The 12,899-nt window shown below is 30.6% G+C and overlaps 1 protein-coding gene across 1 annotated transcript; it reads left to right on the forward strand.

Moving 5' to 3' along the window:
* The first annotated feature begins 1,721 nt into the window (after positions 1-1,721).
* LOC131595171 (cullin-1) lies at positions 1,722-10,692 on the forward strand. Its single transcript, XM_058867456.1, has 20 exons — positions 1,722-1,897; positions 2,195-2,357; positions 2,469-2,568; positions 4,874-5,059; positions 5,225-5,272; positions 5,360-5,563; positions 5,654-5,731; positions 5,905-5,994; positions 6,085-6,165; positions 6,281-6,343; positions 7,898-7,933; positions 8,021-8,107; positions 8,180-8,329; positions 8,422-8,477; positions 8,846-8,966; positions 9,067-9,228; positions 9,345-9,488; positions 9,626-9,844; positions 9,933-10,100; positions 10,193-10,692. Exons 2-20 carry the CDS (start codon positions 2,224-2,226, stop codon positions 10,292-10,294), a joined length of 2,229 nt encoding a protein of 742 aa, XP_058723439.1. The 5' UTR covers positions 1,722-1,897; positions 2,195-2,223; the 3' UTR covers positions 10,295-10,692.
* Positions 10,693-12,899: the final 2,207 nt, after the last annotated feature.

Below are 12,899 nucleotides of genomic sequence, written 5' to 3' on the forward strand. Positions count from 1 at the left end.
TACAGTTTGGTTCGGTTTGCGGTTTTCATTTTACCAGACCAAACCGAACCGAACCGCATATTTAACTAAACTTTTGAATTTCTATAATTAATTTATTATATTTCCAATCCAATTGCAATATTGTATACTCACGTCACGTGACTCACTATTCCTTTATTCTTCCTTTCTATTCAACATTTCAACTTCATTCTCTGATTTCTCTCTCACTCATTCTAGAGAAGCATTTGGTGTATATGTAGTACTGATAATATTTAGTCCTGAAGTTGTAATCTTGTATTAATATTTAGAACTGAAGTTATCTGATACTTGTATATGTAGTATGTAGTTTATTAGTTAGTATGAAGTTTATTAGTATGAAAAAACTGTATATAGTATCTAGTATATGTAAAATACATGGTATGATACTGTAAAATACATGATACATACAATTATATAGTAGTAATTTTCGTGTAAAATACATGTATGGAAGAATGAATTATTTTGGTATAATTAGTATGAAAAACTTCTTTTTTATGATACTGTAATATATGTAATATATGTATGGAAGAATGAATTTTTTTTTTTATTTCAGTACATTTTTATTTTATGGTGTAAACCGCAGCCCACCGAACCGATCCAAACGACATTGGTTTGTTTTGGTTTGGTTTGGATGACTTTTTAAAAATTAACCGAACCAAACCGAACTGCATGCATTTTTATCCCGTGGTTAGGATGACTTTTATTCTCAAAACCGAACCAAACCGCACCGCGAACACTCCTAGAACGGAGGGAGTATTAGGTTTAGGTTATTGAAATAGATTAAATTAATAAAATAGATGGAATAAAAAAATTAAAAAATGTATAAAAAAATATGATTATGCCACATCAACTATATTAAATACCAAATGAATGTGGTTGCAGCAAGGTTTTAAATAGTCATTTTTATCCGTGGAACCAGAAAAGTTTTAACTTAAAATCAAAATGGTATACTTGATTATTCTAGGTAGTTAGATTTTTATAGATGTATATTAGACAAGTAAGAGAGGTTATTATACGGTCCGATTGTTTCATTTTTTTCTAAAATTATGTTTATAGTATTAAATATTTTTGTTGAAAAAGAATTTATAATTTTATTTTAAAAAAGTTTAAAAATTAATTTAAATATTTATTTTAGTTATTTCTTAGATATCAAAATTTTAAAAAATTATTTAAATTTAAACCTATTTCAAATAATTTTTCATAAAATTTATTTTTTCATAATTTTCAATAATATATATTTATATTATAAGATATCCAAATTAGTTTTTTAATTAATTATTAAATTTTAAGAAACTTAGAGTATTTTAAATTTTTTTTCAAATATATATATTTTTAAAGTTAAAACAAATTGATTATAATTTTTTTTTTTTACCAAAATTATAATTTTTTTTTTTAACAAATATTAAATGTTTTTGCAATCACCGTTTTATTACAATCTTTTTAGTTTTCAATGTATTTGATGATTAGTGATAAAAAAAAAAGTATTTGATGATTAGATCCTGACACAGAGGCAGGATTATGCATGGTAATATGGATAATCTTCTCATTTTTAATTTCAGTAAATCCGGCCGTATTTGCTTCTAGATTCACAAGAGGACTTAAATGAACCTTCTTACTAGAAGCCACTAATAATAAATTGTTTTTGTAATTTCTTCTTAAAAAGTTAAAAACATTAATTAATTTCTCATAATAAAATCATTTTTCGGTGCACAATTTCCTCTTAATTTTATTTTCATTCCTTTTTATTTTATTTTCTTCGTTTTGGAGCTCGTTCATCATCATCTTCTTCATCCTTCTTGATTTTCCTTTTGCGTCTTCCTCCACCGAATCGTTATTAGGGTTTCAACTCATCAAGCTCTCGCTTCTTCACCTCTTAACGGTACGTTTCTATCTTCCCTGCTCAACCAAAATTCCGTTTCTCAGAGCACCGATATCGTTTTATAGTTTAGGGATTGCTCTAGAAGCATCTAATTCCATGATTGTGATGCTGGAGGATTGTTTTGTTATGCCTATGGTTTTGTTAAACTGGATTTGGTCAAATCTGAGAATGGTTTTGTAGTGCAATTTATTTATGTTTGGGAACATTTAGGGTTAAGTTTGGGGGTGAAGGGTTTAATTCTTTTTTTTTTCGTGATATGTGGTTTTTACATGTGGATTTGTGAGTATTTGGTTGCAGATTTTGGTGTTTAAAGTTGGGGCGTATCCATGAGTGAACGCAAGACTATCGACTTAGATCAAGGATGGGATTTTATGCTGAAGGGAATAAAGAAGCTGAAGAATATTCTAGAAGGGCTACCTGAACCTCAGTTCACCTCTGATGACTATATGATGCTATACACGTATGCTTCTTCTATGAGATGTTTTGGTTTTATGTTGAAAGGTTTTGTTTGAGTTGATTGAGAGTTTGTTTACTTTTGATGAAAATTATTTATCCTTAAATTTTAATGCAGGACTATATACAATATGTGCACTCAAAAGCCTCCTCATGACTATTCCCAACCATTGTATGATAAGTATAAGGAATCGTTTGAAGAGTACATCATATCAACAGTGAGTAATGCTATTACTTTGATTTGATATATGATAACCTGTTTGAATGTGTTTGAATGTGTTTGATTTTTTATTTTTGCGTTATCTAGTCATTACTTGTTTGCTACTTTCCTACCAGGCTAATAATAATTACAAATTTATTACAAATTCAGTGTTTCCTAGTTCTTCTAAGTAGTCATTCATAAAATGATGTTTTGGAACATTCAATCTCCCATGGGCTAGATAGTTATAGTTTTGATTTTTAAGTAAATGGATATAGAGTGAATCTTTTGGAACCAAAAGATGCACAGCACAGCTGCAGCCTCACAACTAACTGCATAACACAGTCAGACATTTTTAATATCTAGTTGACTAGTTAATACACAGGCCAGACCAGTGTTTCACAGCATCCTTAGACAAGAACAAATGACCATATACCATCTTAACAATAGGGGGAAAAGTAGTTTTGAAATTGAAACGCTATAGATCCGAGTGTACCTTAATTTGCTACCAACTAATCTCTCAATTGGTACGCTTGTTTGTTGCGAGTTGTGACCAACATTGACAGGGAACACCCTTTCAATATCAACTATGAATTTTCCAAGAGTAGGTAGAACAAATATCTATTTATAATTGGATTTCATAAAAGTTATCTTGTCAATCGTTACTTGTTGCAATTCTGGAAGGGATAATGTTTGCATACATTTTTAGGAATAGTAAATAGATGATAAAGCAGAAGCAAAGGAGCATTGAAGGAGATAAAGTATATGGTAACTTAGAAAATTGTAATTGGGACATGATTTAGCATAGAATATTCACCATTATGGAGAATGGATTGGCGCGGGAGTTAAATCGCAAAAATCAATAATAGAAGCAATCTTTTAGAGCTTCAAGGCATCAGCGCTTGTAAGGAATACAAATTCAATGCAATGAAGGGTTGTCTTGTAACTGTGGTGTTTTAGGGATGGTGACAGATCAGCCTAAATGAGGAATGAGTAGTCCTTGAGATAAGTTAGAGTCATATGTAGCTGAAAGCTGTATTCTCAAAGAATGTAACATCTGCAGAGGACAAAAACAATGTGTGATAGGAGAATCACATTTATACTCCTTTTGAAATCTAGAAAGACACATTTGATAAATTATCATGACGACCAGTAAAGGATCATGGGAAAAAAAATTCTGGGCTGATATGACTCACATTCAAGGACTTCAACTGTGAAAGATGAGGAGCCGTATACTTCAAAGGATCAAATGTTTGATACCAACTTGAATTGAATTTGAATATTTTTCGTATTATTTACATAGAATTATACGAACATATAAACACACACACACACACACACACACACACACACACGAGAAACCCCACCCAGATATCTTAATTTTGGAATTAAATATTACCAGCTAAGTGTGTCTATAGATACTCTATAGTAACTATGGAACTATATCTAGGAATAAAATGAAAGATTAACAGCAGAGTGAAAAATGATTACTAGTTTTATTAATTATAATCAATAGATACAGTTCTGATTCTGAAGATCACTCCATTTCATGCTATCCAACAAAAGATTAACAGACTGTCTTTCCAAATTCTCAGTCTTAAATCATAAGACTTGTTAGATCTTTCTCTTTTGTTATCTAGGTTATGTTATTTCTCTTTCCCTCTCTGACTAGCTTTAACTAACCTACTAACAATAGGTTTCTTCTAACACATTGATACTGAAGGTGGAAGGCCGTTTAATTTGCTAGAAGGGATTCTGGTTTTGGTATTTAGCTACTTTATATAGTATCATTAGTTTTAGTCGTCTTTAATTTGTATGTGTGAAATATGTGTTTTATATAGTTTAAAGGATTCTCAAAGTTTGATTGGTCTGTGTCTCCCAAAGGTAGCCTTTTTTATTACTTCCTAGTAGCAAAATCTGCCTGACTTGTAGATATTATAATATAATTTCAAAATCATTAGTAATGACATATGCTATAATGAAATGTTTTTTTTGGGATAATGTGTGTTACATAAAAACTATAGTGGCGCTATACCGTAGCGGAATAAGGACAAGCCATTATTGCTCCGTGATAGGCTATTTAGTACATAATGTTGTCATAGTGTTTATAGTGGTGCTATAGCACTATTGCATAGCGGAATTTTAACAATCTACTATCTGCAATTGACAATATTGAGGTATCTTGTGGTTCATTTGATTTCTAGTACATTTTAACCGTAAAACACAGAAATCCGTTTTATCCTTTATTTGGTAGTTTTATCTGTTATTAGTTTTTTGTTCTCAACTTTTCTTTCATAATTGAAAATTACTTTTTTTGGGTTTAGGTATTACCTTCTTTGAGAGAGAAGCATGATGAATTTATGTTGCGTGAACTTGTGAGGAGGTGGGCTAACCATAAAATTATGGTTAGATGGCTTTCTCGTTTCTTTCACTATTTGGATCGATACTTTATTGCTCGGAGGTCACTTCCGCCGCTTAATGAAGTTGGGTTGACTTGCTTCCGTGATTTGGTAATTCTACTCTGTACCTTCAAAGTTTTGTAAAATTGTAAATTTACAACTGAACCATAGTTGGTGCTGTGTCAATTGTTATTAGTTATTCTTTCATATTATCATTTCATTTTAATCTTGCTTCCTGACATGATAAATCATTAATGTGATTTTTATCATTCTCAGGTTTACAAGGAAATAAATGGGAAAGTGAGAGATGCCGTAATTTCTCTTGTATGTTCTTCCTTTCTTACTATAGAAGATTTCCATTTTCAGTGTGCACAAATTTAGAGTAAATAACCTATCCTTTTTTGCTTAAAGATTGATCAAGAACGTGAAGGAGAGCAGATCGATCGAGCTCTATTAAAAAATGTATTAGATATATTTGTCGAAATTGGAATGGGGCAAATGGATCAATATGATAATGATTTTGAAGCTGCCATGCTCAAAGACACTTCTGCATATTATTCTCGAAAGGCTTCAAACTGGATCCTAGAAGATTCTTGTCCTGATTATATGCTCAAGGTATTATTCCTTCGTGGGGGTGATTATAATTTGATTCCTTCATCTACAATATCACATGGCTTCTGTTTAATATTGTGGCTTTCGTTACAGGCTGAGGAGTGCTTGAAACGGGAGAAAGATAGGGTTGCTCATTACCTACACTCTAGCAGCGAGTCAAAGTTATTAGAGGTATATTCTTTACTTGCTGTTATTCCATCTATTTGGTCTAAAACTGTCAAATAATATGCCACATTCTTACTTGAAGAATTATTTTTTATTAATTACTGTTGTGATATTTTATGATTTCATTTTCCGTGTCTGACTTTTTCTGCCTCTTTTCTTTTTGAAATTTTACTTTTTAGAAAGTTCAACATGAGCTTTTATCTGTGTATGCAAACCAACTTCTTGAAAAAGAGCATTCTGGGTGTCATTCATTACTTACGGATGACAAGGTATTCTTATTTAAACATAATATGCACACAAGTTTTTTAAACATACCTTAAGATGTAAACTTATTTTCACGGTTTCCTTTAAATGCTTAGGTTGAAGACTTGTCAAGGATGTTTAGACTCTTCTCTAAAATACCCCGAGGCTTGGAGCCTGTTTCCAGTATATTTAAGCAGGTTGTGGCATCAAACTTATATTAATGACTTTCCTCCCTCGCATGTCAATTAAAATAAAATAGGGGTATAATATTTTTCTCCATTCATTCCTGATGGTCTGTCTATGTGTATGCAGCATGTTACTCAAGAAGGTACAGCGTTGGTGAAGTTGGCTGAAGATGCAGCAAGTAACAGGAAGGTATGTTTCAATTCTGTATTTATCTTTGAATGTTGTAATTTCTATGGTAAAATGAGTTTTATTTACTAAAGTATCCTTATTAATGTAGTAGTTAGTAGAGTTGTCGGGTGAATTGAGATACACTAAATAAATGTATATTAGTAGAAATAGTAGTTTATGCTTTGTTGGTATTCTAAAATGAAAAATAATTTGAGCTAAACAATATTCTAAATCGACACTTAATATGAGACGAAGTGAGTATTTATGTAACATTCTGTGTTCAGAGGGAATGAGTGTAATAATAGTTTTATCTATCTATTCTAATAATAATTCTTCTCATAATGACATGTGGTCCTGCCAATTTTCCCATGAGATTTTTACTAGTTACTAACTGAAGTGCAAATTAATGTTCATTACTAGGAAATATCTTTGCAGTTAAGAGTAATATCTACATAAACAGTTAGAGCACATGAATACATGACATCTGACTGTGAACGGCTTTTATTATTAGAGGACATGCTACATTTCTAACTAAAGAAGTTCTGATTAATATTTATAGCTTGGAAAGTTTGTGTTTAGAAATATTGTGTGGCTAATTTGTCAATATAGCAGTGCTATAGCAGAATAGCTTAGCGGTGGTAGGGTTTGGCATGACGCATTTGGCCCGCGAGCCACTGTCAGCAGTAGCGGTTGTAGTGGCCATGCTAGTTAAAATCCCGATTTGAATTGTAAAACATCACAATTTTGCGGTTATGCATGCCCGCAATGATTACACGTAATTCGATTTTGGCAGAATCTAGTGGAATCCCCTCTGTTAATTGTCACATTGGAAAAAAAGAATTGTCACCAAAAGTTTGTCGGTTTCACTTTTCAATGTGTTTTATTTTTTACTTGTACCTTACTACCCTCTAATTAATATTATGTGTATCACTCGCAAGTTGTTTTTTCCACTTTTACATTTATGACAATGACAATACACCAATAGTTAATAAGGATAGTTTGCTAATCACCATTTTCTTTCATTTATTATCATATTTTCTTAATATTCGTGAAATAGTCAACTGTGATGATTATTGTGGGATGGATGGAGTGATAAACATCATAATAATAGTAATTATATAAACATTGAGGTATACGTGAGTTTGTATGGTATTTTGCTATCATTCAAAGCCTTTTATACAACTTTAAGGATTCACGATGGGAAAATAAAAGAGAGAAAATGCACAACTTCACAAAACTAGTCCTCATCAAGAGTAAACATTAGATCTCATCTTATACATTCCTAGAAGTTATTGGACAAAGAAATGTTTTGACTTTTTGAACCATAGCAATAGACTACACTGTTCCCTTTTGTTTTTTTTAGTATTTTACAGATCTAATATCAAGCTAGTGTCCACCATCATTTGGTCAGTTTATAGTAGGTTGCACGTCTTGCTTTTCGAGCTAATATTTCTTTTAAATTTCAGTCTCCTCATTTTGCCAACAGTTTACTTATTGTTCAACTGTAAATGGTTACGTTTAATTTAAGGCAATTTAGTTAATTCTAACTCTTCAATACCTTTAAAATGTCTGCAGGCTGAGAAAAGGGATATTGTTGGTTTACAAGAGCAGGTAATGTCGTAATTTTCTAATTTTATTATAGTTTAACCGCAATTGATATTGATCCATTTATGGAAACTGAGTGGTCTCGTTCTTCAGGTTTTTGTTCGAAAGGTGATTGAGCTGCATGACAAGTACCTGGCATATGTGAACGACTGTTTCCAAAATCATACTCTATTCCACAAGGTTATGATCATAGAATGACTTAAATATTGCTATGCTGCATTAATTTGTCATCTGAAAAATTTTATCCTATAGGCCCTTAAGGAGGCTTTTGAGATTTTTTGCAACAAGGGTGTTGCTGGAAGCTCAAGTGCCGAACTGCTTGCCACTTTTTGTGATAATATTCTTAAGAAAGGGGGAAGTGAAAAATTGAGTGATGAAGCAATTGAAGATACTCTTGAGAAGGTCCGCTATGCATCTGTTTAGATTTACCATATGCTTCTATAAGTTTGATGCTCATTGTTCTGAAATTGAGATTTCTTTTGATCCATTTGCAGGTTGTCAAGCTACTTGCCTATATTAGTGATAAAGATTTGTTTGCCGAATTTTATAGGTAAGCAACATAGAAAATGAACATATTTGTGATAATCAATAATGTTAGGATTTTATTAGGATTTGTTTCAACGCAATGCAGAATGTTTTAGAGTTTTTGGAACAAAAGTTGGAGGGAAAATGTCTTTCTTGTTCTATAAGTCCAGAAATACCAAACCTATCCTCCTTGGCTGTCCTTTTGGGTTTTGGTTTCTTGTCAATTTTATTTGTATTTATTTTTGAATCTTTATGGCACGATTAACGATACTGCTGCAATCCATCACTGTAGTGAAGTTTTGTGGCTATTTGCTGAGCATCAAAGTTACCCCCCTTTTCCTAATGGAAGACACTTTCATAAGAATATCATAAATCTTGCCTTGTTGCTTGCAGGAAAAAGCTTGCTCGAAGGCTTCTTTTTGATAAGAGTGCCAATGATGACCATGAGAGGAGTATTTTGACAAAATTGAAGCAACAATGTGGTGGTCAATTTACCTCGAAGATGGAAGGAATGGTCAGTCTTTTCAAGTCTTCTTAATGGAGCTGATATTCTATTTTCCGCTATTTTGTTGAATGATGAAAGAAAATTCCATTGTTTATGTGGATTCTACCAGGTTACAGATTTGACGCTGGCAAAGGAGAATCAAACAAGCTTTGAAGAATATTTAAGCAATAATCCTAATATAGACCCTGGAATTGATCTGACAGTTACAGTTCTGACCACTGGTTTTTGGCCTAGTTACAAATCTTTTGACCTCAATCTCCCTGCAGAGATGGTATATCTGGATTTTATTTTAACCCAGAACTTATTTGCCAAATGTTTGATAGAATTTATCTTAGATTTAGACCATTTTAAAAAAAATAATTAACACTTTTCTCTTCAATTATTTAGGTTAGGTGTGTAGAAGTTTTCAAGGAATTTTATCAAACAAAAACTAAGCACAGAAAGCTTACTTGGATTTATTCCTTGGGTACCTGTAATGTAAGTGGGAAATTTGAACCAAAAACTATGGAGCTGGTTGTGACGACATACCAGGTTATATTTCTTATGCATGCTCCATTTTGTAAAAGTATCTTTTGTGTGTTACTGCTTCATTGTTTAATTTGCGTGATTTCTAAATTCTTGTATGGATTTCTCTTACTTATCTGATGTTATCTTTTGCTTTTCAATAGGCTTCAGCACTGCTTCTTTTCAATTCCTCAGATAGACTGAGTTATTCTGAGATAATGACTCAGTTGAACTTGACCGACGATGATGTTATTAGACTGCTTCACTCCTTATCATGTGCCAAGTACAAGATTCTTACCAAGGAGCCAAGCACGAAAACCATATCACCTACTGACCATTTTGAATTTAATTCCAAATTTACAGACAAAATGAGGAGAATCAAGGTACATTTGTAAAAAATAATTGTTTTAATCTGTTCTGTATTTCTGTTTTATAGATTGTTGAGTTAGACTGACACAATTTGTTGGGCAGATTCCTCTTCCTCCTGTGGATGAGAAGAAAAAAGTAATTGAGGATGTTGACAAGGACAGAAGATATGCGATTGATGCTTCAATTGTGCGTATTATGAAGAGTCGGAAAGTTTTGAGTTACCAACAGTTAGTTATGGAGTGCGTTGAGCAGTTAGGCCGCATGTTTAAGGTTCATATTTAACCCCTTTATGACCTATTTGTTTTGTAGTCAGTTTTTGCTCTATTCCTGAATTGTTGATATGAAATAATGTGTTTGCACAGCCCGATGTCAAGGCAATTAAGAAGCGGATTGAAGACTTGATCTCTAGAGACTACCTAGAAAGAGACAAAGATAATGCAAATTTGTTCAAGTACTTGGCATGATGTGATCTTGATGACTTCACAACTTAAGTTTTTAATGCAGTTGCTGCAAATAGAAAAACAAAATGGCGATACTTGAAATTGGAGAAAACCAGTTCCTCATAGTTTCCTTAAGGGAGGAATAGTGCTTGTAAATTTTGCCTGCTTACTGTAAATGTGTGCTCATGTTGGAAATATTTTAATCAGTTCTATAATTGAGTAGGCCCAGATCGAATTTTCTTTATTGTTTTTCTTTTGCCTGCATTCCCATGTGATGAATTAGTTGGTGCTGTTTATTAATTATTTCTCCCACCCCATATAGCAATAGGAATTGTGTTACCTTAAGTTTAAGTGAAATTGTAATTTGGTTGTAATCTTAAAAACCATCAAATGAGTGGGCATGTCAGTGTCATTTGAATCCATACCCTGCTTCTATGGTGCTTTACATTATTTGTGTATAATAATCATCTTTCAAAGCTGACATCTACTTCATTAGTTTATTGTTTTTCTTACTATACATCATACAGGGACTGCATTGGTTTTCTAATAATACATCATACATTGATTGCATTGATTTGATAAAGTGTGCACATATAAAGATTTTTATTGTGTTTGGTATGCATTTGATAACGACATATATTCATTCAAATTAAAATATACATTGACAAATTTGCGTATATATTTTTGAAATTAATTTTAGAGTGAAGATCCATTTTGGTCTTTCACAAAAAAAATCGATTTAATCTTTTATAAAATTTAACTGGGTCATATTAGTTTAACTATTAATATTTTTCTCAAACGGGCTGAAATCACGATTTCATGATATGTGATGAACCCTAGCCTTTAAACGACGTCATATGCCTCTACCACCAAGCTAATGTATATTGATGATAGACAATTCTCAAGATTTGTTGTCATATTAAACCTATGATCTTTTAACTTACATTTTTATCTACAAAGTTCAATAATAGGTTTATATATAATAATTTGTCATGTTTAACAAATAACTTGTCATTTTAAAAATTTACATTTTTATTTACAAAGTTCAATAATAGGTTTATATATAATAATTTGTCATGTTTAACAAATAACTTATCATTTTAAAAACAAAAATATTATGTATTAGTTTTAGCAAAATTGTTTATTCTGAATTTTTAAATTAAGTATTCATCATTAAAAATTTTAATTGAAACTTTTTCTGCATAACTTTCACATCATATTTTATAAAAGTTTCCAAGCAATCTAACTTATACTCATTTGAATTGATAATTGAAAGAGAAGATCATTCTTTGTATAGAGTTTGATACAAGTGCAACAACTTCATACAAATATATTATTCAAATTCTATTTTGTTCACTAAGTGTAAGTGATCATTGTATTCAAGTGAAAGTGGTGTGCTTTTTCGTGTGTTGTAAAATTAAAAGGTGGTATGCCTTTGTGATTGTGTTAGATAGTTAAGAGAGTCAAGTGGATTGACTATAACGTATATGATATAGTAAAATCTCTCATAAGATGTGGGAGGAATGAAGTACCCTTGTTTGGAAAGGGGAACCAGGATATATCTTAGTGTTCTTTATTTTTCTGGATTTATTTTCGGCGCTTTACATTCATAAAAATTCCAGAAAAATAAGAACTACATTGCTAACATTCATAATTGAGAATAACTCACTAATACCGGTTAATTTAACCCATTCATCCTATCTTAGATTATTTTTCTTATTTACATAAAATGACTACCATTTAATTTGAAGGGATTTGGGTTTGTGACCCCATGGGTCAAATTATAAATTTTGTTTTAAATTTAGAATTATTTAATATTACTATAACTCTTGAGAATTATTTGTCACTAATGTGCATTGACCTAATGGTAAAGACATCTATCTACTTAATCTAAATCCAAGGTTGTCATGATGACAACCTTGAACACAACCCTAACCTAATTCTTACGTGGCATCATATTAGAATCCTAACGCTTATGTGGTATCATATTAAAATTTAGAATTTTTATCACTCTTATTTTAATTCTTCATACCAACTCCAATTCAATACCACAATTCATAATAATATTAAAATAAATAATAATAATAATAATAATAATATTAATAATAATATAATAATATTAAATCACCACTAATAATAATAAAAATAATATCATGAATTTTTTTATAATTTATATTGATTACTTTTTTATATGTATTATGAATTTAAGAATTAATAAAATTTAAATAAAATAATATAATAATATTAAACCACCACTAATACTAAAAAAATAATATCATGGATTTTTTATAATTTATATTGATATAGTTTTATATGTATTATGAATTTAAAAATTAATACAATTTAACTAAACATTTTAAAAATTTAAAATAAATAATATGATCATATATATATATATATATATATATATATATATATATATATATATATATATATATATATAACATAAATTAAAACTTTTGGAATTATAATATTATTATTATTATTTTTTAATGAAAAAAATAACTTCATCAATAAGATTCAAAAAATTTTTAATGCATGTGATCACTAGGGCGATATTATTATTATTATTATTATTATTATTATTATTATTATTATTATTATTATTATTATTATTATTATTGTTAGA

This window comes from Vicia villosa, linkage group LG4, assembly GCF_029867415.1.
Source record: "Vicia villosa cultivar HV-30 ecotype Madison, WI linkage group LG4, Vvil1.0, whole genome shotgun sequence".
In the NCBI taxonomy this organism is placed as follows: Eukaryota; Viridiplantae; Streptophyta; class Magnoliopsida; order Fabales; family Fabaceae; genus Vicia; species Vicia villosa.

Bases quoted from the DNA above. Each gene is read 5' to 3' on its own strand.
- LOC131595171 (XM_058867456.1), top strand. From the start codon at position 2,224: ATGAGTGAACGCAAGACTATCGACTTAGATCAAGGATGGGATTTTATG. The intron at 5,995-6,084 runs GTATTCTTATTT...TTAAATGCTTAG, and splicing joins CATTACTTACGGATGACAAG to GTTGAAGACTTGTCAAGGAT. The intron at 9,489-9,625 runs GTTATATTTCTT...GCTTTTCAATAG, and splicing joins TGGTTGTGACGACATACCAG to GCTTCAGCACTGCTTCTTTT.